This window comes from Alosa alosa, chromosome 7 (genome assembly GCF_017589495.1).
Source record: "Alosa alosa isolate M-15738 ecotype Scorff River chromosome 7, AALO_Geno_1.1, whole genome shotgun sequence".
NCBI lineage: Eukaryota > Metazoa > Chordata > Actinopteri > Clupeiformes > Clupeidae > Alosa > Alosa alosa.
The window spans coordinates 29188155-29210325 of NC_063195.1; the positions used below are offsets into that span (position 1 = coordinate 29188155).

At 40.3% G+C, this 22171-nt stretch overlaps 1 protein-coding gene across 6 annotated transcripts in view; it reads right to left on the reverse strand.

Moving 5' to 3' along the window:
* LOC125298091 (integrin alpha-L-like) overlaps window positions 1-21935 on the reverse strand; it is a 47664-nt gene extending 25729 nt beyond the window's left edge. For 4 of the 6 annotated variants that reach the window (XM_048248760.1, XM_048248759.1, XM_048248758.1 and 1 more), the window contains exons 1-6: window positions 21884-21935; window positions 21377-21497; window positions 19030-19148; window positions 18848-18909; window positions 18546-18657; window positions 648-778 (exon numbers count right to left, since the gene is read on the reverse strand). In XM_048248760.1, coding sequence (XP_048104717.1) covers window positions 648-778; window positions 18546-18657; window positions 18848-18909; window positions 19030-19148; window positions 21377-21497; window positions 21884-21929 — 591 coding nt within the window. In that variant the 5' untranslated portion in view covers window positions 21930-21935. Of the gene's footprint in view, window positions 1-647; window positions 779-11321; window positions 11356-18545; window positions 18658-18847; window positions 18910-19029; window positions 19149-21376; window positions 21498-21883 lie in introns of those variants that run through there. The other 2 variants (XM_048248761.1, XM_048248762.1) reach the window with 2 other exon arrangements.
* Between the last annotated feature and the right edge of the window lie 236 nt (window positions 21936-22171).

A 22171-nucleotide genomic window follows, 5' to 3' on the forward strand; every position in this document is an offset into this window, starting at 1 on the left:
ATGCAGGATTATCCAGACCAAACGTGACGATTTTGTTACATACTATTCCTATTTATCTACCAGCATGCAAAATTTGAGCCTCCTACATGGTTTAGTTCTTGCGCTGTGGGCTTGTGAACTTTGACAAAAAAAAGAGCCCGAACAAAATCGACACCCGCCTCCACCTGTAAAACTGGCTGTATCTTGGAAAGTATTGATCTTACATAAGAGTAATTTTACAGTGTGTCTCCTGGGTAACATAGGTACACCTGGTAATTTTTTCAGAATTTTTTGAGACCTAAGTGCGTGGGCCCTGGTTGAATTGACGTGGAATGACCCAGCAACGAATCACTTCCTCTTTCTCTTCTGAACTGACTAAAAATCTCCGTCTCCGTTTGTACCTTTAGGCGCAAACGAACAAACAGAGTTTACCCAAAAAAACGTTCAGCCCGGAGTTTTTAAAAACTGTTTGCGGGGGGATAAAACCTCTGTTTGCATCTAAATGATAGGGTCAAACGCAGAAAAACATCACCGGTTGCATCGTATTCGTTGTCGTCTAAACAGGGCTTCAATATTTGCAGGCCAAGAACAACTGAGGTCAAACAATCTCACAAATTCTTACAGTGTGTTCTTAGATACAATAAATAGAAATGATAAAATAAGTTTACTTGAATTGATGTGTTCTGCATCTTATTCATGATGGTTTTGATTAACTCTTTAGTTTTTCTGAAGTCCTCTGTCTTCATGCTCGTGGATCCATCAAAGAGGAATACTAGATCCACTATTTGCTTTGTGCACTCTGAGAAAACAGTTGGTGGAATGCATGTAAACATTGTTTAGGCTACACAACAACCACCACCACTCCAGAACACCAATAACAACAACATTATTATTATTATTAATACTACTATACTACAACTACCAATAATAATAATAATAATAATAATAATAATAATAATAATAGCAGCTATTGTTGGGGTCCAAGAAGTTGTTGAACATTGTACATTGAACATTGTCTGTCTGAGTGTCTGTTGCCGTCTGTCTGTCTATCGGAGTGTCTGTTTGTCAATGTCTGTCTGTCTGAATGTCTGTCTGAGTATCTGTCTGTTTGAGTGTTTGTCTGAGTATCTATCTGTCTGTCTAGGACAGTGTATTTCTTTTCTGTGTTTGTTATTGAATGTATATTTGTGTAGTGTATATTAGACATGAAGCTGAATCCATTGTAGGGTTGAGAATAAATTGTTTTATTTTTGGAAGTTGATTCATGGTTTGGATTATAGAAATATGTGAGCAAGGGTGCATATGCTGATGAATGCTATGTCTCTGTGTGTACTGTTTGCGTATATTTTGCGGAGCATTTGTGTGTGTACAAGTTTAAATAATTTCATGGTGAAACATTGTCTGAAACGGGGGCTTTGGAATTAAACATGAAATTTGGAATCTGCTGCAGGTGGTCACTGCATGTTGATTTTTATCTGAAATCCTTATTAACATGCTGGCTCAGTACTGCAAACTTTTATTTAACAGTGTTTATCATAACAAGTCTGACTACCTGGGTATGATAGAGGCACATCTCACTTGTCAAACAAGAATCGAACCCCAATCTCCTAGTCTCCAGACAAGTTACTTACCATTCAGCTATATGCCAGCTTATAATTTTGACATGTGTTTGAGAGTCTATAAAATGGAATAGATAGGCCTATATCTTTTTTTAGGGTAAGGCTATTTGCACCCCTGGTACAATTAGCAGTGTATGCTATTCGCACCCTGGTGCAATAAGAAGTGAATTCTATTCATACCCCGGTGCACACAGCAATGTGTCCTATTAGTACCCCGTCTGGTACAAATATCAATGTATGCTATTCGTACCCCGGTGCACACAGCAATGTGTTCTATTAGTACCCCGTCTGGTACAAATATCAGTGTATGCTATTTGCACCCCTGTGCATTTATTCTGGCATATTGATCACACAATGTAATAATATTTTTTTTTTTTTTAAAACAAGCAACATGTTTTTGTTGTTGTTACGTAACAGGGTGTAAATAGCTCAGCTGTGTAATAGACACTCTGAATAAGGTGCTGTTTGCATAAATGTACAGTTAGAAGTGGATGCTATTCGTACCCTGGTGTTTATAGTACTGCATGCTATTTACTAACCTGACACTCGCCAGATGAATTTCGTTCCGCTTAGCTCCGCCTAGCTTCACTCACATCCATCTGGGACCTCTTCCATTGAGAGTGATTTCTGCACCCGATTTTATGGTACAGCCAATCAGGACGCAGGGCGGGAGTTTCATAGATGTGACATAGCGTAGAAGCGACTGTGGGACTGTTATCAGCGTCACGGGTTGGCTTCGATGTGAGTGGTTGAAGTAGCACGTCAATAGATAAGTAGCTATATCTAGGACAAGTGGCTTATTCAATCATATGCAAGCATTTTTTGATTGAATGGATTGGTCCCAGATGGATGAGTGGAGCTAGGCGGAACGAAATTCATCTGGCGAGAGTCAGGTTAGCTATTTACACCCTGGTGCATGAACTGGCTAATTGTTGCAATCAAAACTTGCGTTTGAGAACCGATTTCTTGTTCAAATTGCGCGCCTTCTCTCCAGAGACGTTGGTACACATGCACACTCACTCTGCCAAAACTCATCACACAGGAATCGAACCCGGTCTCCCGCATGCCAGCCCTTGTCTGTGACCACTGTACTATCTGCTTCCACAAGGAAATAGTGTTTGCCAGAGGTGGAAAAAGTACGAAAATATTGTACTCAAGTAAAAGTACCAATACCTTGATGAAATATTACTCAAATACAAGTTAAAATACCAATCTGAAAATGTACTCAAGTAAAAGTAAAAAGTAGTTCATTTAAAATGTACTTCAAGTAAAAGTTACTTAGTTACTTTTTTTTTGGGGGTACCAGAACAACCAGTTTCACCAAAGACTTTCTAATGAGGAGATACAGCACTCAAAAAATCCTCCATAGTAATGCATGGGGTTAGTTTGTAATGCCAATATGGCAGTTGTCTACACATCATATGTCTACACATATCACAACCCTTACGCGGCAAAACGTTGACATGTGAATACATTGAGCCAATCATGTGGTGTGTTGTAAAATACATTGAGCCAATCATGTGGTGTGCTGTGAAGACATCGTGCCAATCATCTGTTGTGATCTCGCTGCTGGAGCAAGATTTGTGTCGTGAAGCCTTACACACACGCATTTCTGCTGAAATAGATGCACGATAAGTGCCCAAAAAGTATTGCAATATGGCCGCCAAGTGGAGGTACTTGCCTAAAAAGGACGTTGAGAAATGGAGATCTATGTGAAAAATCACCGGAGTTCTCCTTTAAGTTTGAGCAGTAGTTGATTTTCAAAGTTAGTTGCACTCATCCTTGGGTCGCTTTGCAGTGAACAGTAATCCAGCACAACTGAAAAGCCCCTCACAGGCAGCTGAGGCAGGCAGGCCAATATTGAGTTGCAGAGCTTTTTTTATATTTGGAAACGAGCAGAAGGTTCAGCAGATTAAAGGGCGTTGTACTGGGGGGGAAAGTGGGAAGTATAGGGCCCCAATGGAGGAGAGGGCCCGTGAAAAGTGGAATACAGGGGGCACAACATTTTCACCAGGCATTAGTAATAACTCAGGTAATCCACACATAAAAAATCCAAACAACTCCATAAGTAGAGTCATGTAATGAAGTGGAATAACACAGGGGAAAAGTATTAAACATGCTAAGAAAAAGCCCTCTGGCAAGGAAAGGGAAGGAATCTATATAGAGAGTAGTTATCCTTTCTATCTGTGCAAATTAATATAAGCTTGGTTAGTAGCCTACATATTGATGGGCTATACACGATATACGATATACGTCTATATACGATAAACATTTCATGATGGATAAAAGCAAAAAGCTCTCCCAAGACCTTTGCAACCTTATTGTTGCAAAACATATCAATGAAACTGGTTACAGATGCATTTCAAAACATCAGAATCTTCCAGTAAGCAGCATGGGAGCCATTATCTGCAAGTGGAAGAAACATCACTGCATCATCAACCGGCCATACACAGGATCTCCTTGCAGGGCTGCCAACTTTTCAAAAAATCTTGGAGTGAGATTTGGTGGGGCCAACCCAAATTTTCCTGCGGAAATTTTTGTTTGGCTCATTCAGCATTATACCGTACAGTAAAAAAAAACATACATCAGTGGTTCTCAGGTGTAGGGACCAGGCATGGACGGATTATGAACTTTTGGGCCCCTGGGCCCACATGTATTAAGGGCTCCCAACTATTTGTCGCATATGTGGAAGGGGGGGTTGGGGGTCCTCCCCCAGAATTTTTTTCATTTGTTTGATGTGATTTCCTGTATTCTGGTGCATTTTGGGGATGGCCAATACTAAATTCAATCAAATTCATAGCCTACATCCTGATGTGTTGATATTGAGGCAATGATTCCATGCAAAGGCTTGGGCTTCAGGGCCCCCTGACACCTTGGGCCCCTGGGTCTGGGCCCAGAAGGCCCGTACAGTAATCCATCCCTGGGACCAGGGTCCCAGAGTTAAATTAACATTGGTATCTAAGGGATCTAGCCTACTAGTAGGACCATGGGTATCGGAGGCATTCTGAAAGTGGGTGGGACATTTTAGCAGGGGGTATGGGGGTCCTCCCCCAGAAAATTTTTTTTGGACTAGATGCAATTTCCTGAATTCTGGTACATTTAACAGGTTATTTAGATACTTCTATATAACAAAATGAAGCCAGCCTACGAAATTAATAAAGAGGAAATCATGCATAATTTAAAAATAACTCAATATATAGGCTACTTGGCTATTCAATAAGGTTTCCATTATAGCACCGCTGGACCTTCAATGAACGCATGAAAGGTTTGTTTGAAATCCCAACACTCTTTCAACTACATGGAATGTAATAGTGATCATCAAATACCTCCCAGATTTCAGTGCCCATCAGTCCCAACATTTAACAATATAATCAAACAGTCCAAAAGTAAATTAAATATCAAACTAAACCCGAAAATGTCATGCTTTTGAAGGCCTACCAGTATGCGGCTCCAAGAAACGCATGTCTCAAAATAAAACTTCGATAAGAAATAAAGGGCTGTCTCAAATACAATCCTGCCCCTAAAGGCCTGTACTTTGTCTTAAGACCCCGGCCATAATTTGAGGATTTAAACTATCTAAGTAGACAAACTGGCTTCAGATATCCAACAGAGTGAATACGAGTTGTGCAGTCGCTGTGGTTAGTGACGTGATGCTGTTAATGGGGAGTTTTACATAGCCTAGCGTAAACCTATAGGTTATTATTTATTTGGCATACCTATAAGGCTTTTTACCTTATCAAAAGTGAGGGGGATGACTGATCTCTTCAACACTGCGGGGGATTTGGCGCTTGTCACTGTGTGTGTGACAGAAGAGGAATGGGAGAATGCGTGTAACAAAAAAAAGAAGTTTATGAACGATTTACATGCAAATGGGAGAATCCAATGAAAATGACAATGAAGCACTAAACAGATGCTGAAAACAGCACTGGTATTTCACACGGCAAAAGTGGGGGTGTCCAAACTAACAATTTTAAAAAGTGGGTGGGTGTTTTGTAAGAATTTAAGAGTTTGTATATTTTAACTTTTAAATGCATCAATCAGGTGCACTTTCAAAATAAATTCAGAGGTCAGACTTGCTTATTTTTATGGAAATAGTTGTGCTATAGCCTAAGCTATTTTGCACTTCAGAATTATAACCATGCACACACAGGTGGAATAGTTATGGTGATATTGCAATAAGTTCACAAAAACATATGCTACATTTCACAGTTCAGAAATGTTCAAAAATGTCTGTACATTTCAGCACTCCATGAAATTATGCAGAAGTGGTCACCTGTGTTATTCAGCTAGTTTATTTAAGATAATATATTGGCCATTGTAATAGCCATAGCCTATAGCCTACATGCTATTCCTTTTTCAGGATGTACCCATATCTGCATGATGTGAATGTTTGCATATGGCTTATGTCAGGCTTTATATCAATATTTGTGTCTCATTATTTGATTCTTCATATTTTGCATTAATGTCACTAGGAAGCATGCCAATATAAATATATTTATTTATCTGTAATGGGATTGGCTGGAACCTGACAATATAAGAACCATGATAGTGGGATAATCTATGGCTGAGCAATTTACAAAAATTATGTAGGCCTACTGACAAATAGTTTACATTAGAATACATTATAATTTAAGCCCCAATGAGGCTATGTAGAAATGTGTTGCAATTTCAAAACCGGATTACTCAGGAACCACTTATTGCACAGAGGCATGCTTTATATCCTCGTATTCGCACGCGTTTGATGTTTATTGTGATATTGGGTTTGCCGTGTTGTGTGAAGGGTTAGTGAAATATTAAACCGAGAGTAATGGGTGTGCACTGTGTGCAAAATGCAAATATGATTAGCCTAAATTGCACGTCGGTTCAATGTTAATTTTCTCATGAACCATTTATCGCAGCAACTTGGCGCTAATATCATTGGAAAGCTTAGATTCCGCATGTGTGACCTGATGTGTGATATCATATGTATAGGTTTAGTTTAGTTGAACCTCATCTGCCAGGTATTTGACCTACCAGGTTGACACTTCAGTGTGAAAAATACTCAATAATACTCAAAGCATACCTAAAGCCGGGGAAATGCGGGGGGAATGCGCCTGGGACGGCTTCTGAAGTAGCATTGCAAATGAGAGAAAATTGAGAAAAGTCCACAGACAGGGGGTGCTCTTGAACCCTCTCACCGTCTCTGAAAGCATAATCGTGGCTCAACAGGTAGATCTATAGATAGGCTAAACTCATTTTTCAGGCATCTGCGTGAGAAATCGGGGGTGTGGCGTGTGAAACTTATCAAATGCGTGTGTCTCACGGCCAATGCGTGAGAGTTGGCAGCTATGCTCCTTGTAATATTTCTGACCAGGGAGTCAGAAGGATAGTCAATTCCAAGAGTCAAGGACCACTCGGAGAAAGCTCCAGAAAGACTTGAAGGCAGCCAATTCAATTAAATAGTTTTGGAAGTAACTAAAGATCAGGATTCACAAGAGGGACCCCTGGAATCTGTTTAGAACAATGGGCCAAAATCAGACCTGATACTGCGACCAATACGTTTTGTCATACAGGAAATGTCTTGAAGCTGTCTTTACAAACAAAGGCTTTTCCACAAAGTATTGAAGAAATTTCAGTAGGCATGTTCAATACTTTTTTCCTGTGTCATTCCACTTTAAAAACTCTTATGTTTGGATTTTTTATATGTGTGTTAATATAATGTGTGGTGAAAATTTCAAATAGACTCACTGGAAGTTTAGGCTAATTACTGAAAAAAAAAAAAAAAAAAGCGTTCAATACTTATTTCCACCATATATTTATTTTACCTGAATATTTTAACTTCCAAATTAAATGTCAAAATGAATGTCAGACGAAATTTAAAGGTTGACTGACTGGATTTTGTATACAAAACATAGTGAAAACTGTGTAAGGTCACTCTCACTCTCCCTTGCTAAAGAGCTAAATGGTTTAGTCTGCCTGCACGATTCATAAGGTAGTCTATCTTTTGTTTATTTAGTTGAGCATCGCTAGTAGTGGACCGCTAATTGTGTTGCTGCTGGTGCAATGTCTTTCTCCAAGAAAGCCAAGTCAGGTTACTAAAAACAAAGGCCAAAACAGGAAAAAGAGAGACATCAAAATGAGGGGAAACAACTGCTAATAAACTTCTTTCCAAAGAAAGGTGAGCACAAACGTCAAAACACGAAATCCTATGGTGTTTGCTTAAATATCTCCGCAATCATTAGTGCTTAAACGAACTGAGACAACCGATTGGAATAGCGTAAAATACACTTTCATAGGTTAGGCTAATCTGATGCATTTCGTGATCCAGTCTCCATCACTTTCAGAAAGACTGCATGGCGCCAGCTTGATTCATGTCCTGTTGTAGGCTACATGCTGATCATTATCACTAGGCTAGTGGTTTAGGGCGCGATTTTTTTCTCTCCCTTTCCGTTTTCGTTAGTCTTTTTTTTTTTACTCAAGTAACGGATGGGATTTTTGATGTAGCGAAGTACAATACTTCACTCAAAATGTAATCAAGTAAAATATCGATATTAAAATACCGATTTTATAAACTACTTAAAAAATACAAAATACACAGAAAAACTACTCAATACAGTAACGTGAGTAAATGTATTTCGTTACTTTCCACCTCTGGTGTTTGCAGGTAAACTTATAGTTTATAGGCCTGAACGTCATATTCACAAAATTTCTGTTAACTAACAAACTGACGGTTGTATGTGTTCACTGAACCAAGATTATGAAAATAAAACACAAATTTTCAATCTAAAACTTAATCTGAACAGATATAGTGCTGAAACCTTTCAGAATTCTTCACTTTCTGCTGACGAAAAACAAATGTCCGCCATGTTTTTTGTGCATGTGAGCAACGTCTTTTTGTTGTTATGTCACAGAGTATGAATAGCTCAGCTGTGTGGCCAAGGCTATTCGTAGCCTAACAGGGGTGTAAATAGACACTCCGCTTTTTTTATTTGAAATTCCACCAATTTTGCAAAGATAACTGTAAATTATACTGCATATAAGTTTTGAGATGTTGGACGCTTCGCATCACAAAACATGGGACAAACAGTTATAACTGGCCACTTCATTGACATTTGATTGTTTAACTATAAAAGGGATTGACATTCCTATGCTTTTAACAATATTGACTGTAGCTGATGTATACAAAATTTTGTGGGAATGGGATTAATGGTCTTTGAGTTCTTAACTTTACTTTCACTTACTCTCACTATTTTCTCTAGTGATTTTCTCACTTTCACTTTCATTATTGTGGAATAAGTTGCCATTTTATGAGCAAAACAGAATTTAAAGGACAATTCCGGCGCAAAATGAACCTAGGGGTTAATAACACATGTGTACCAAGTTTGTCCGTTCTCTGGGATATGTTTTTATGCTAATTGAACGTGACCAATTTTACCACAAACCGCTAATTAGCATTTAACGCGAGTCTTCGGGGCACACGCAAAGTAAAAAGAAATGGCTATTTCTATACCACTAACAAGGCTCAAAATAGCACCACACTTACACGGTAGCATAATGAGGGGCCCTACATGTAAACCGAAGCATTGAGAACTTTGTAAGTGTACAGACAGTTTATTAAAAAGATAGTTTAAAAACAGTACCGTTCACGTATACAAGCGGGCGCCTTGAGCTGAATTGTCACGTGACTGATTTCCCAAGATGGCGCCAGGCTGTATACGTGAACAGTACTGTTTCTAAACTATCTTTTTAAAGGTGCCCTGCCACACAAAACCGTTTTTACTTGTAATTTTTTTTATATGTTAGGTCCATATGTGTTTGTGCTATGTCGTGAATGTGAAAATTAACAGCTACCTCCTCTGTCAGCTCTAGCCACTGAAAAGAAATGAGCGGAGAAATTAGGCCAATTGCAAAAGCTCTTCAGTTTGACATGAAATTGATAGAGCTCATTGCTATTCATGAGCTCGCCCAGTTGAGACCATGCCCACAAAATCCGTTTAGCTCTGTGACAGTTTTCGTAGGCCTATGCAAGGATGGCTGAATGTCAACAGGCATGTGCAGGGCCGTTTCAAGGAATTTGGGGGCCCCAAGCAAAATGGACATGGAGGCACGCTAAGCCTACAGGAACCACCGCATAGCCATACAGTTTAAGTTCAACCACAGTTTATATAAATACAAAAATTTGACTGCAGTTGCATATATATACTGTGCATTAGTTTTGAACATTTTGAACATTTGAACATTTGCAAAAACACCACCGTACCATAAAATCCAATATAAATGTAAAAAAGTGCACAATAACTAAATCCAACATACTTAAACACACACACACACACTCACATTAACATTTTTCAGTTCTCACAAAGTGAGAAAATAAAACACTGCCATCTTATGCAGAAAAAGGATGCATTGTTCAAACTATAAAGAGTGCAGGTTGTATAGCAATTTAAAAATCCAAAATAAATACAAGTACACTCACAGTCACACACACACGCACACACATAAGATTAACCTTTCAGGCCATCTTCATCAGTGGAGGTATCCTTAGGAAGAGCCTGAGGGCTGAGAAATTTAAGCAAAGCACCTTGAGGGAGAAAGAAAAGATATGTTAGCATTTCCATATTTTGATATTTAGAAGGGATGCAGCTGCTTTCACAACTTCCAATGCTTACTGTAAAAACATCCCAAGCTAATGTTATACATTGACCTAGGCCTACTTGTAGCTTAACATAGCATTTAAGCATTCTGCTGTTTGAGAATTAGACAGACGCACCTGGTGCTTTAAAGACAGTAAACAGCTGGCGTGCATGAATACTACTAGACATGAAAGTTCCAGTCTGCTTTGATGCACGGAATTTATCGTGTGGTTTTCCTAACCCCCATTTGGTAAATAGATTATCACGGTCGAATAGTTAGTAGGCCTATAGCAGAGAAGCTATGCCACTTTCATTAAAACCTATTACAAAGCTATAGCAATGTTATGTCATTAAATACGATAAACAGTGATTCTGGAGCAGATCGTCTTCCTTATCCCGTTAATAAACATATTACAGTATGTAACCATATTCCGTCCGCTCGGGAAAAAAAAAGTTAAGCTTAACTGTTCTAGTTTGTTACAAGCAGCATGGGCCGTCAGGCAGGTAGTTAACATAAACATTTTTTGCTAGGCTAGCCTTCCTGCTGCGACATTACACCATTTGTACAAGACAAGTAAAGCTATTTTATCCAGTAGAGTAATTTATCACTTACCACTATATCTTGTTTTTTCTTGTCATCCTCTTCCTTTCTCTTCTGGCTTCCGGACGCATAACTCCGCTTCATTATGACTGCCGAGGTTTTATATTTTTTCGCAGCAGCAGAGACCACAAACCTGGCTGGCTGGCTGCTGTCAGCGACTACTGAGAGGGGCCCCTTGAGGGGATCCCGGTATTGCCGGGTAACAGTGTCGTTGCACTTTACTGCATTGACTATCAAAGGGGCGCTCACAGTTTGTCGTTGCATTTTATTCTTAACCAGTCGTTGTCTTGGGGCCCCAAGCAATTGCTTGGTTTGCTTGCCTTCTAACGACGGGCCTGGGCGTGTGCGCTATGCACAAATAGAACTTCAACAATGCATTTTGCCCAAGAACCCAGACTTGAGGATCAAATGGCTTCAGTTTATTTTTTGGAAAAATGCCACAGACTCTGCAAAAAGTTTGCTGTTTAAAGAAACATGCCACCCAAAATCAGTAGTAATATATGTTCTTACCTTAACTTTCACGAGTTGAGTCATACCTCTCCCGCGTCGGTATGTGAACTCAAACGCTCTGGCGCGCGGCGCGAATGTGTTAGCATGTTGCTATGCTAGCGGGCTCTGCCGTAGCCATAGAGGGAGTAAGATGGCATTAATCAAACACATCCACGTTTTCCCTACTTAAATACAGTTGCACAAGTAGTTGATTAAAAATGTTAGGTCACACAACATGAAACGTGACGATTTTCCAAGCGAATAAACAGGAGAACTACAATGTCTGGCGCAATAGCACTTGGGAGTACTTCGACCTTGGTAGTAGCCTAATATTAATTAACACCTAATTGTAGATCCTATCCACCACAGAGTTTAGAATCCATGCTTGATCGACCCCTCAGCCTCCCCCTCCCCTCTGAGCGAGAGAGGCACACACACTAGAGATGCGCTGATGGGCTATTATTTCAACCATAACTGCATAACATAACTTAATCCATCCATCAGCAAAGTTTTTTGACCAATTTTCAAAACCGCACCCGCCCGCCATCCGCTGTGTTTTAATGTATATGGGATGCGGAGCTGCTGATGACGCTAGAAAGCTCTTGCCTGTTCTTTCTAGAAAGACTGATCCAATGCAGCAAATATATTAAAAGGCTAAAGTCCTACATTGGCTATGTTGTAGCCTATCCCCAGAATATCAGCAGCAAACTCAGTCTCTGTCTCGCAAAACAGTCTCCAAATAAAACGCACATCGGCCTGTTGCCTAGCCTATTCTGTGTGCCAATATAGCCTATCGTCCAAAATGCTTGATTGCATTGCATTCTCCACATTTTTAGCTAAATTTTCATGTACCACATCAGCATTTTTGTTCAGTGAATCTTTTGTAAATTGCTTTACAATTACCGTCGGGCCTATAGGCCTATTGCCAGGCTTGCCTCAGCTTCAGTCACGTCCATATGGAGTGAGGATTGTCTCAAAATGATTTAAATATATATAAAAGGATATATATACATATACATTTATAAAAATCCAAATCCAAATATAAAAATGTGACATACAAATAAATAAACAAATTTATATAAATAAACGTGTCTTTGTAAATATATTTTCGAGATTTGAAAATAAATATGCTTGACTTTGTATGTGGAATCTGCATTTGTGAATCTCCCTTTTGCTTTTATGTCGATGACGTAATTTTGAGACATTCCTACTGCACACCAAGATCCACAAATAAATACCACTAGATTTGAATGCGAAGACACCCTCCACTGAACAACCAGCAGATGGCAGTGTTGTACAACATGTCTGTTATCAACTGATAGCAACTGAATCTTTCCGACACTGTTTTCCCTAGTTCAGTTCAGTCAAGTGGTCTATGACTAGCAGGATTAACGACATGGAAGACACTGGATTACATGGATGGGTAAGTAATAACAACTAGCCAGAACGATTTATTATCGCTTTCGATGTAGTGGCATTTTTAATTTCATAGACTGTATAAATAAGTCCATTTAGCAATATTGACATTAGGTTAATGGCAGTATGTCAGATAGCATCTCAGCTGAGCTGGCTCTCACTTTATGTTAACCTAGAAGCTATGTTAACATCTGTAACGTAAGATCTGCAACATCTGTAAAACAGCGGAGACGAACACAGCCTGTCACAATAACTTTAGGGAAAACTACATTTTATTTTAAGGGGGCCCTAAATCGGATTTTAAGGGAAATCTTAACTTAATGTGTTTTGTGCAGGCACCAACATAGCTGAACAGGCACCAGCTGTTTAGCTAGCTGTTAACGTTAGCAGCTGTACGCTGACTAAATGGACTTATTTATACAGTCTATGAAATTAAAAACGGCACTGCACATCAAAACCGATAATAAATTGTTCTGGCTAGTTGTTATTACTTACCTATCCATTTAATCCAGTGTCTTCCATGTCGTTAATCCTGCTGGTCATAGACGACTTGACTGAACTGAACTAGGGAAAACAGCGTCGGAAAGATTCAGTTGCTATCAGTTGAAAACAGACATGTTGTACAACACTGCCATCTGCTGGTTGTTCAGTGGAGGGTGTCTTCGCATTCAAATCTAGTGGTATTTATTTGTGGATCTTGGTGTGCAGTAGGAATGTCTCAAAATTACGTCATTGATATAAAAGCAAAAAGGAGATTCACAAATGCAGATTCCACATACAAAGTCAAGCATATTTATTTTCAAATCTCGAAAATATATTTACAAAGACACGTTTATTTATATAAATGTGTTTATTTATTTTTATGTCACATTTTTATATTTGTATTTTGTATTTGGATATTTATAAATGTATGTATATGTATATATATCCTTTTATATATATTTAAATCATTTTGAGACAATCCTCACTCCATACGTCCAGGGCTGGACTGGGACCAAAAAATGGCCCGGGCATTTTTGGCCATGGCGGCCCACCATGATTATTTATACGATATGCTGAGGCACACGACATACCAGAGGATATGTGCGCACATTTACCATCCATTTCGGGAAAGCAATGTTTCACTAATATTACATGATAATAACTGTAAGCTGTAACATCTGCAAACTATAACTTTATGGCAAGCTAAAATAACACTGTAAGTTGGACACCGAGTCTACTCATAGCATTATTTGAAAACAAAGGCTATTAAAACACACACACACACACTAGGGTGACCACCTCCAAACCAGCAAGGACAAGGTTGTGCACAAAACTCTATAGGCTACTAGTATTATGCATGTTTTAAGTCCGACTGAATAAAATGAGTCCTGTAATTATTTCCTATGTTGAGCATTTACACGCTTTTAGCCAACAATCTCCCCAGATACTATTAAGTGAAGATACACACATCCCAAAACATTTTCATTGTTACGGGCTATCATAATTTCTGTGTCATTCTAGTGTCTTTCTGAGTGCGTGCGTGTGTAGCCTAGGCCTACGTGTGTGTAGTACCTGCCTGTATGCGCACAGAAATGTAATAGGTTTGCTTGTTGTAGGCCTACTGCGTCAAGATTGACAACAATTTCGACCAATCATGACTGACTTCAGATCTCAAAAAGTTGAGTGCGTTCTGAGGCCGACCACTCGTTGATTTGTTGTGGATAACTTATTTTATTTTTTCTCCTCTCCGCGTCGACGACAGTCGAATAGCGCAATGTAAAATGCAGATGGCTTCTTTGCTACTGATGCATGTTGCAGAAAAACGCTCAAATGCATGTCAATCGAAAGCGGAGGAGCAGGTGGTCACCCAGCCCTCCACACACACACACACACACACAACAGCCCTCCCTGCATGAAACGTCCCTCTTCATTCTGCTAACATTTACAGTAGCTATTCTGACCTCTTCCTCAATTTGTCCCTGCTGGGTAACGTCTCTCTCCTCCTACTCCTCCGTAACGTCTCTCTCCACCTCCTCCGAATCGACCTGTACTTCTCCTTCCTCTGTGTCACTACACTGCACATCAAACGTAACGTCTCTCTCCTCCTCCTCCGAATCCACCGGTACTTCGCCTTCCTCTGTGTTACTACACTGCACATCAGAGTGTTCCACTCCTTCAGCCTGTGCACTCGATGTCAACGGCCCTGCACCCGCTGTAACAGTCGACCTTGGGGTGAACATTTCTGTGATTTTGACACATTTTGCTGCGTCCACTTGTAGGCTTTTTAGAATTTTGTCTCGCAGCTTCTGTGCGCCCCCCTTACGCTTTTGTGGTTTATCAGACCTACTATCCATTTTCACAATTTCACAGACGGAAACGCTCTTTTCTCCGCGGTCAGACAGCAAAAAATGGCAAAATGTGATAACCCTGGGAGGGGAGGGGGAGGGCTGAGAGATGTCATTGGACTAGCCCAATGTCCGTCAAGAAAATCAACCAATGGGCCGCGTTTCGTGTCTCAAATACCGTCGCGGTGGATATTTTTTTTTTAAATTATTATTAAATTATGACAGCCCCGGCCCAAAAATGTGCGTCGGCCCACCCCGGTACGCCCGATGGCCAGTCCATGCCTGGTCACGTCCTTTTACAATTTTATCATTGTAATAGGCTAAAAAACGCAATTTGGCACATAATTTCAACATGCTGCTGGCCTACTAATTAATGCCTATTGTACTTTATTTTTTGCAAAAAGAAAGAAATCCTTGATAAAATAACAAGTCATTCACATTACTTTACGCACTGGCATGTCAGGGTGACACTGACAAGCCTGTTCTGAAGACTCCCATTCATTTTGACTGCATGGGAAGAGAGCGCGTCTTTTTCAGACAGACAGCGCAATTCATGATGATTCAGCGCAATTCATGATGATTCATGACAAACTAGCGCCTCGATATTAAAGAAACTCCGACTCGATATTAAAGAAACTCCGCAACGTGCATGTTCACATTATAAATAAAAATATTGAGAATTCTACAGGGAATGTTGAAGACGAAGGAGTGAATAGTGGCAAGAGGCAAGCCGAAGGCTGCTGACAAGGGCCCGACGCTATTGTAAAGCAATTTACAAAAGATTCACGGAATAAAAACGCTGATGTGGTACATGAAACTTTAGCTAAAAATGTGGAGAATGCAATGCAATCAAGCATTTAGGACGATAGGCTATATTGGCACACAGAATAGGCTAGGCAACAGGCCGATGTGCGCTTTATTTGGAGACTGTTTTGCGAGACAGAGACTGAGTTTGCTGCTGATATTCTGGGGATATAGGCTACAACATGTAGGACTTAAGCCTTTTAATATATTTGCTGCATTGGATCAGTCTTTCTAGAAAGAACAGACAAGAGCTTTCTAGCCTCACGTCAGCAGCGCCGCATCCCATATAGGCTACATTAAAACACGGATGGCGGGCGGGTGCGGTTTTGAAAATTGGTCAAAAAACTTTGCTGGATGGATTAAGTTTTGCTATGCAGTTATGGTTGAAATAATAGCCCATCAGCGCATCTCTAGTGTGTGTGCCTCTCTCTCGCTCAGAGGGGAGGGGGAGGCTGAGGGGTCGATCAAGCATGGATTCTAAACTCTGTGGTGGATAGGATCTACAATTTGGTGTTAATTAATATTACTACCTAGGTCGAAGTACTCCCAAGTGCTATTGCGCCAGACATTGTAGTTCTCCTGTTTATTCGCTTGGAAAATCGTCATGTTTCATGTTGTGTGACCTAACATTTTTAATCAACTACTTGTGCAACTGTATTTAAGGGAAAACGTGGATGTGTTTGATTAATGCCATCTTACTCCCTCTACGGCTACGGCAGAGCCCGCTAGCATAGCAACATGCTAACACATTCCCGCCGCGTGCCATGGGGTCGTTTCTAGAAAGCATCATTTGCTAACTTGCGTCACAACCTTGGTAGTTCGCTCCATCGTTCTTGGATTTGGTGTTTCTAGAAAGGGTAGTTCGAACTCTCAATCGCAAACAAGGACGCAAAGTTTGGTCGTTTGAACTACTGCCCCTAGGCAGTCGCACTTGTGTCGTTCCTTGGTAGTTCCTGTTGGTGTCTGGAGTAGAGAGAGAGTAGAGCGCCCAGCCAAAAATCACAACTGCCTAACCAAAAATTGCGAAGTGGATGTTCATCTCGTGACTCAATGATTGATCTATCCTGTAGCTTAATTTTGATTAAGACACTGACTCCCCTACTTGGCTCATTCTTGCTATTTATGTTAATTCAAGGATTGCCTTGCTTTAAGTATTATAATCTTCCCAGACCCTTATAACAGTAGTGATAAATGGTGTAGTGGCTAAAGCAGATGACTTATTATCCCAACGTTGTAGGTTCGATTTTCTTATGATGTGAGATTGTCCTCTTGCTTCTCGCTACCTGCAGGTGAACTAGTGTGACACGTAGGCCCTATTAAATTGTTTTTGACTGATGTTTTGTTCCTATGGTCTCTCGATGTAGAGTAACTATATACATAAATATGTATGGTCAAAATCTACTGTGTATCGTAGGCCTACTCTTACTCAGAGATGAAAAAAGAGACCGATACCCAGACATTCGTCCAGGCTATATATTTTTTCCAACATAGATATTTAACACAAATAATGGCACATATTGGTCGGCTTTAGTAAAATGTTTTATATACTTGCAATTAATAGGTTTAGATTTTTGCAGATGATAATGACAATGCCAGCATTAATTACTCGGTTTAAATGAGAAAAATGTCAACATAGGCTGTGGCAGAGAATTTCTAGGGGGTGGGGTATTACACGTTGCCACTGTTTCCACCAATGATATCTATCGCTGCATCATCAACAACGTTGTTGGAACTACAGTGTTCGAACGTCGGAGGTAGCGAATTGCGACACAGGTACGATGCTTTCTGGAAACAGGTGTAACAATGTCGTTGTTTGGTCGCAAGTTGCGTCGTACCATGGTGGTTGAGCAACGCCGTTGCTAACTTTTCTAGAAACGACCCCCAGAGCGTTTGAGTGCACATACCGACGCGGGAGAGGTATGACTCAACTCGTGAAAGTTAAGGTAAGAACATATATTACTACTGATTTTGGGTGGCGTGTTCCTTTAAGCCTGGAGCAGTAGGCTACCATCACAGCAACGAATGTATAAAGTCTAACTGTTAGAGAGTTCACCCATTGACTTCCATTGTGTGATGTTAGCATGCTTTCCCCCTCGTGGGGGGCGGTAACCTTTCCGAACGTCTTAACCGACTGTATGTTTGCTAGAATGGCCTGAAACAAGGTAACCAAGGCATGTTTTTCCGAAAAAAATTACAGATTCCATGGTAGAATTTCAGACATTACTACAAAGTAATGAAATATGTGTGGCAGGTCATCTTTAAGAAAGTGGAAACAATACCAACTGGTAGTTTATGAGATGCTTACAGCTTGTGTAAAACAAGAAAAAACTAAATATTTTTCTGATAATGTTGATGAAAACGGCAACAATCCATGTGTGCTCTTTAGTACTATTAACTCTGTTCTGAACACCCCTCAATCTAGCAGTCTTGACATTTCCCCAGATACATGTGATAAATTCCTGCATTTCTTTGTTAGCAAGATTACCACTATTAGAGCTTCCATCTTAGCAGTGTGTTGGTATTGAAAGTAGGCTATTTGTTTCCTTCCCAGCACCTCTATTCTGTGGTGTCCCCCAGGGATCCATTCTTGTGCCTATCCTCTTTGCCCTCTATATACTCCCTTTAGGCTAAAAAATATGGTATGTCTTTCCATTGCTATGCAGATGACCCTGTTATGCTAAAATAAAGAGTTGCAAACCTTTAAAAGCTGAGGTGATGTTAGAGACCTGGCCTCTGCTGCTCCACTGATAACAGATGCTGTTGAGATAGGGGGTCCCATCACACTCATGACTCCATGAAGGACTGCAGGCCTGAAGGGAAATTAGAGAAACATCATCTAAACACAGGTGAGGGTTTCACAACACACCAAACAAACACAGACAAAGTCACAAAAGACTTTTTCACTCTATCATCTTCTTCTTGTATTACTTTTAGATGGACATGTCATCACACTGAAATACATTTTGAAGAAAAAGAAATGCAAAACAGCAGTGAACTTACAGTAAACTGGACAGTTGGTTTTGTTCTGACAGCGACCGACATTCCAACCGCCTTGATAAAATCTGAGTAGGAAATACAGTGTAACTCTTGTGACACATGGGTCTTATGATTACTAGACACTCTAACATAGACTCTCTAACAGATTACTATACAGGTCAACAAATGCAGATGGCTGGACAGACCTTCAGAATCGGCTTCTGCTGCCCTCGGTAGTGGAATGGGATGGCAGTGTGGACTTGTGTCATTACACAGGAAGACCCCACCAGTTCCATTGTTTTGAAGTGGTGCACTGACAACAGTCCTGTTAATGGAACAATTGCTTTTATTACACACACAGTCTATTTCCATTGAGTATAAAGCAATCTGGTCTTTATACAGTATCTGGATGCAATGACATGGATCAAAACTACTCTAATAATGTAATTTTGGTCTCCAACAGAAATGTAGGTCTAGACCTGTCTAGGGGGGACAGGGATAAAAGAGAGAGAGAAGGAGAGGGAGAGAGGGGGAAAAGCAAGGCACATGGAGGCTACACTCATTTATCATCCAAACATAGACCCAGATGTTATACACAGGATTTCCCCTTAACAGAAGTGTATAAGTGTGGATGTAAGACGTGTGGTCAGTTCTTACAGTCAACACACAGCACAGAGACATGCAGAGAAGATGTGAACTATCCCACACAGTTCCAGAGGAAGAAGGAGCGGTTGACAGTTAGGAAGTTAGGTGAAACTTTCATAATCTAGATTAATTACACATACAGTGAAACATTTTTTAATGTTGATTATTATGGTTTACAGTTCATGGAAATCATGTGTTCATGTGTCTCCTCATTAGAAAGTCTCTGGCTAAAGACAACTCCCAAAAAGTCGGCGTGTTCCTTTAAGTAGCACTAAGCTAAACGTTTGTGGACTTTATACACAGTTGAATTAAATACCAGCTCTTTGCCTTTATCTTTTTAATTACACACACACGGCTCGTGAATCCTGTCGTTTTCAATGGACAAGGGAGGAAGCTCCTCCGTATTAGTGGGCGGGTCTAGCCAGAAGCTCTGGAATTTAGCGCCAACGGTGAACCAATGAGCAGCGGTCAGCGGTTCCTCTATGAAGGTATATTGGGTGCAAAAGTGGCGAGCACATTTAACTGCAGATTTTGCATGTGCACACTAAAGTCATAAATGTGTAACAGTAAAGTTGAAGTTGTACATATTTTTTTATATCTTGTTAACACAAAATGCTGGCTACGGGTTCACAAATCCTTTTTACAGGTACACAAATCCTATCCTGTGAGTCACAACTTTCAAGAGTCATGCACTCGACACTTTTGCTCCAATCGTTGCAGCGCAGTTTGTGCGAAACACATTTGCACATTCGTGTTTCATAATCTGAGAACATGCACAACATTCGTGCATTTGTAAACCCAAATGTGAACTAATGCATCCGAAGTTGTGCATCTGTGAAATAATTTCTCATTAATAAAATTCTACAGATGGCTTTGATTTTCTTGCACGACTACAAGTCAATTGATACAAGTGCTCGAATCTGCTTCTACGAGTGACAATACTTTTGCTCCTGGCTAGGCGATATAATAGGAGCAAAAAGATTTGTATGTGTGCACGTCGAGTGAATCGATCGAGAAAACAAGGCGGCCGGATCTGGATCCTGGAGTCAAATTGGTGTTTTCAAAAAGAAGGGATCATGGAGAATAAGGAAAAACATATTTAAAAAATCTTTGTATATTCCCACAAGGTGTTTGGGTGCTCTGAAAATGAGAACCAAAATGATTTTTCAGACTTGTGAGGTCTGCTGTTCAGACCCTGAAGGGATTTATTTTCTGTTCATTGCTTTTTGTGAGAGTGTTTCTACTTATCTCAGTAAGGAAAATAAATCAAGAGCCTATGTTGAGTACAAATATGTCTTCTGAAGGCTTAAACAGAGCCCAGCCAAAAACTCCAATAAAATTTGTATCAACTTTGAGGGACAGCTATGACCATGCAGGATTATCCAGAGCAAACGTGACGATTTTGCTACATACTATTCCTATTTATGTACCAGCATGCAAAATTTGAGCCTCCTACATGGTTTAGTTCTTGCGCTGTGGGCTTGTGAACTTTGACAAAAAAAAGAGCCCGAACAAAATCGACACCCCCTCCCCCTGTAAAACTGGCTGTATCTTGGAAAGTATTGATCTTACATAAGAGTAATTTTACAGTGTGTCTCCTGGGTAACATAGGTACACCTGGTAATTTTTTCAGAATTTTTTGAGACCTAAGTGTGTGGGCCCTGGTTGAATTGACGTGGAATGACCCAACAGCTTTTATAGCACAACATTGCCAGGTAAAATGCTACATAGTACATACAGTACTACTGCTTTAAATGTGTCTGGATAGGCGGCCTACATACTCTATTGTTCACATATGCCACCAACACCATTACAACCTCACATTTGCCACCAATCAAACGCACCTTCCTTCCTCCATTATTTTTAGAACCACCAGCAGCCACTGATATACATAGTGGAGTCACTCACCCTTTCTCTCTTCCAGACTGGTACTGCAATACCTTGTATCCAAAGAAGTCTTCATGGGATCCCGATCCATTGTAAATCTTATGTCCTACAATATCTATGTTAAAGGCCATAGAAAAGAACACTATAGGGAAAGAGAATTAGCTTTGGTCGGTAATTGCTAATGTAATACAGTGCATTTGTGAAATGTCTTGATTTTGAATTTAAATGTAATTTGAATGCAAGCATAGAGTATACTGTATATTGGATTTTCTTTATGAGAGGAACACACTTGCATGGATGTTAAACATCAGGAGTGAAATCAATAACATCACAGGGGAAGCTGGGAAAGTGAAGGTTAAAACGGGTAAAAGATAAAAGCAACCTTGTAGCCCCTGCTATTTGCTGAGGCCAGAGCATCTTTCTCTCTCTCTCTCTCTCTCTCTCTCTCTCTCTCTCTCTCTCTCTCTCTCTCTCTCTCTCTCTCAGATCTGGACAAAAGAGTCCAGTCTGGTAAAAACTGCCACCTACCTGATGTCCACAAGACTACTAGCTGGAGAGGTCTGATCACAGCCATCCTCCTTAGAACCCTCACCACTGGGTTTCACTGAGAGCCAGGCAAACGCTGCTCAAATACTGCTCACCAAGCTGGGCGGGGTTGCCGGGAGTTGCAGGAAGCCAACCAGCAGGAAGTCGAGCAGTAGGAAGCCACCGAATCCTGGCTATCCTGCAGCTGATGAAGTTAGCTGTGGGGAAAGCCAAGGGGCCTTGTCCACGCACATAGACCTGAAAGAGAGAGAGAGTGACTTGGCTTGAAAC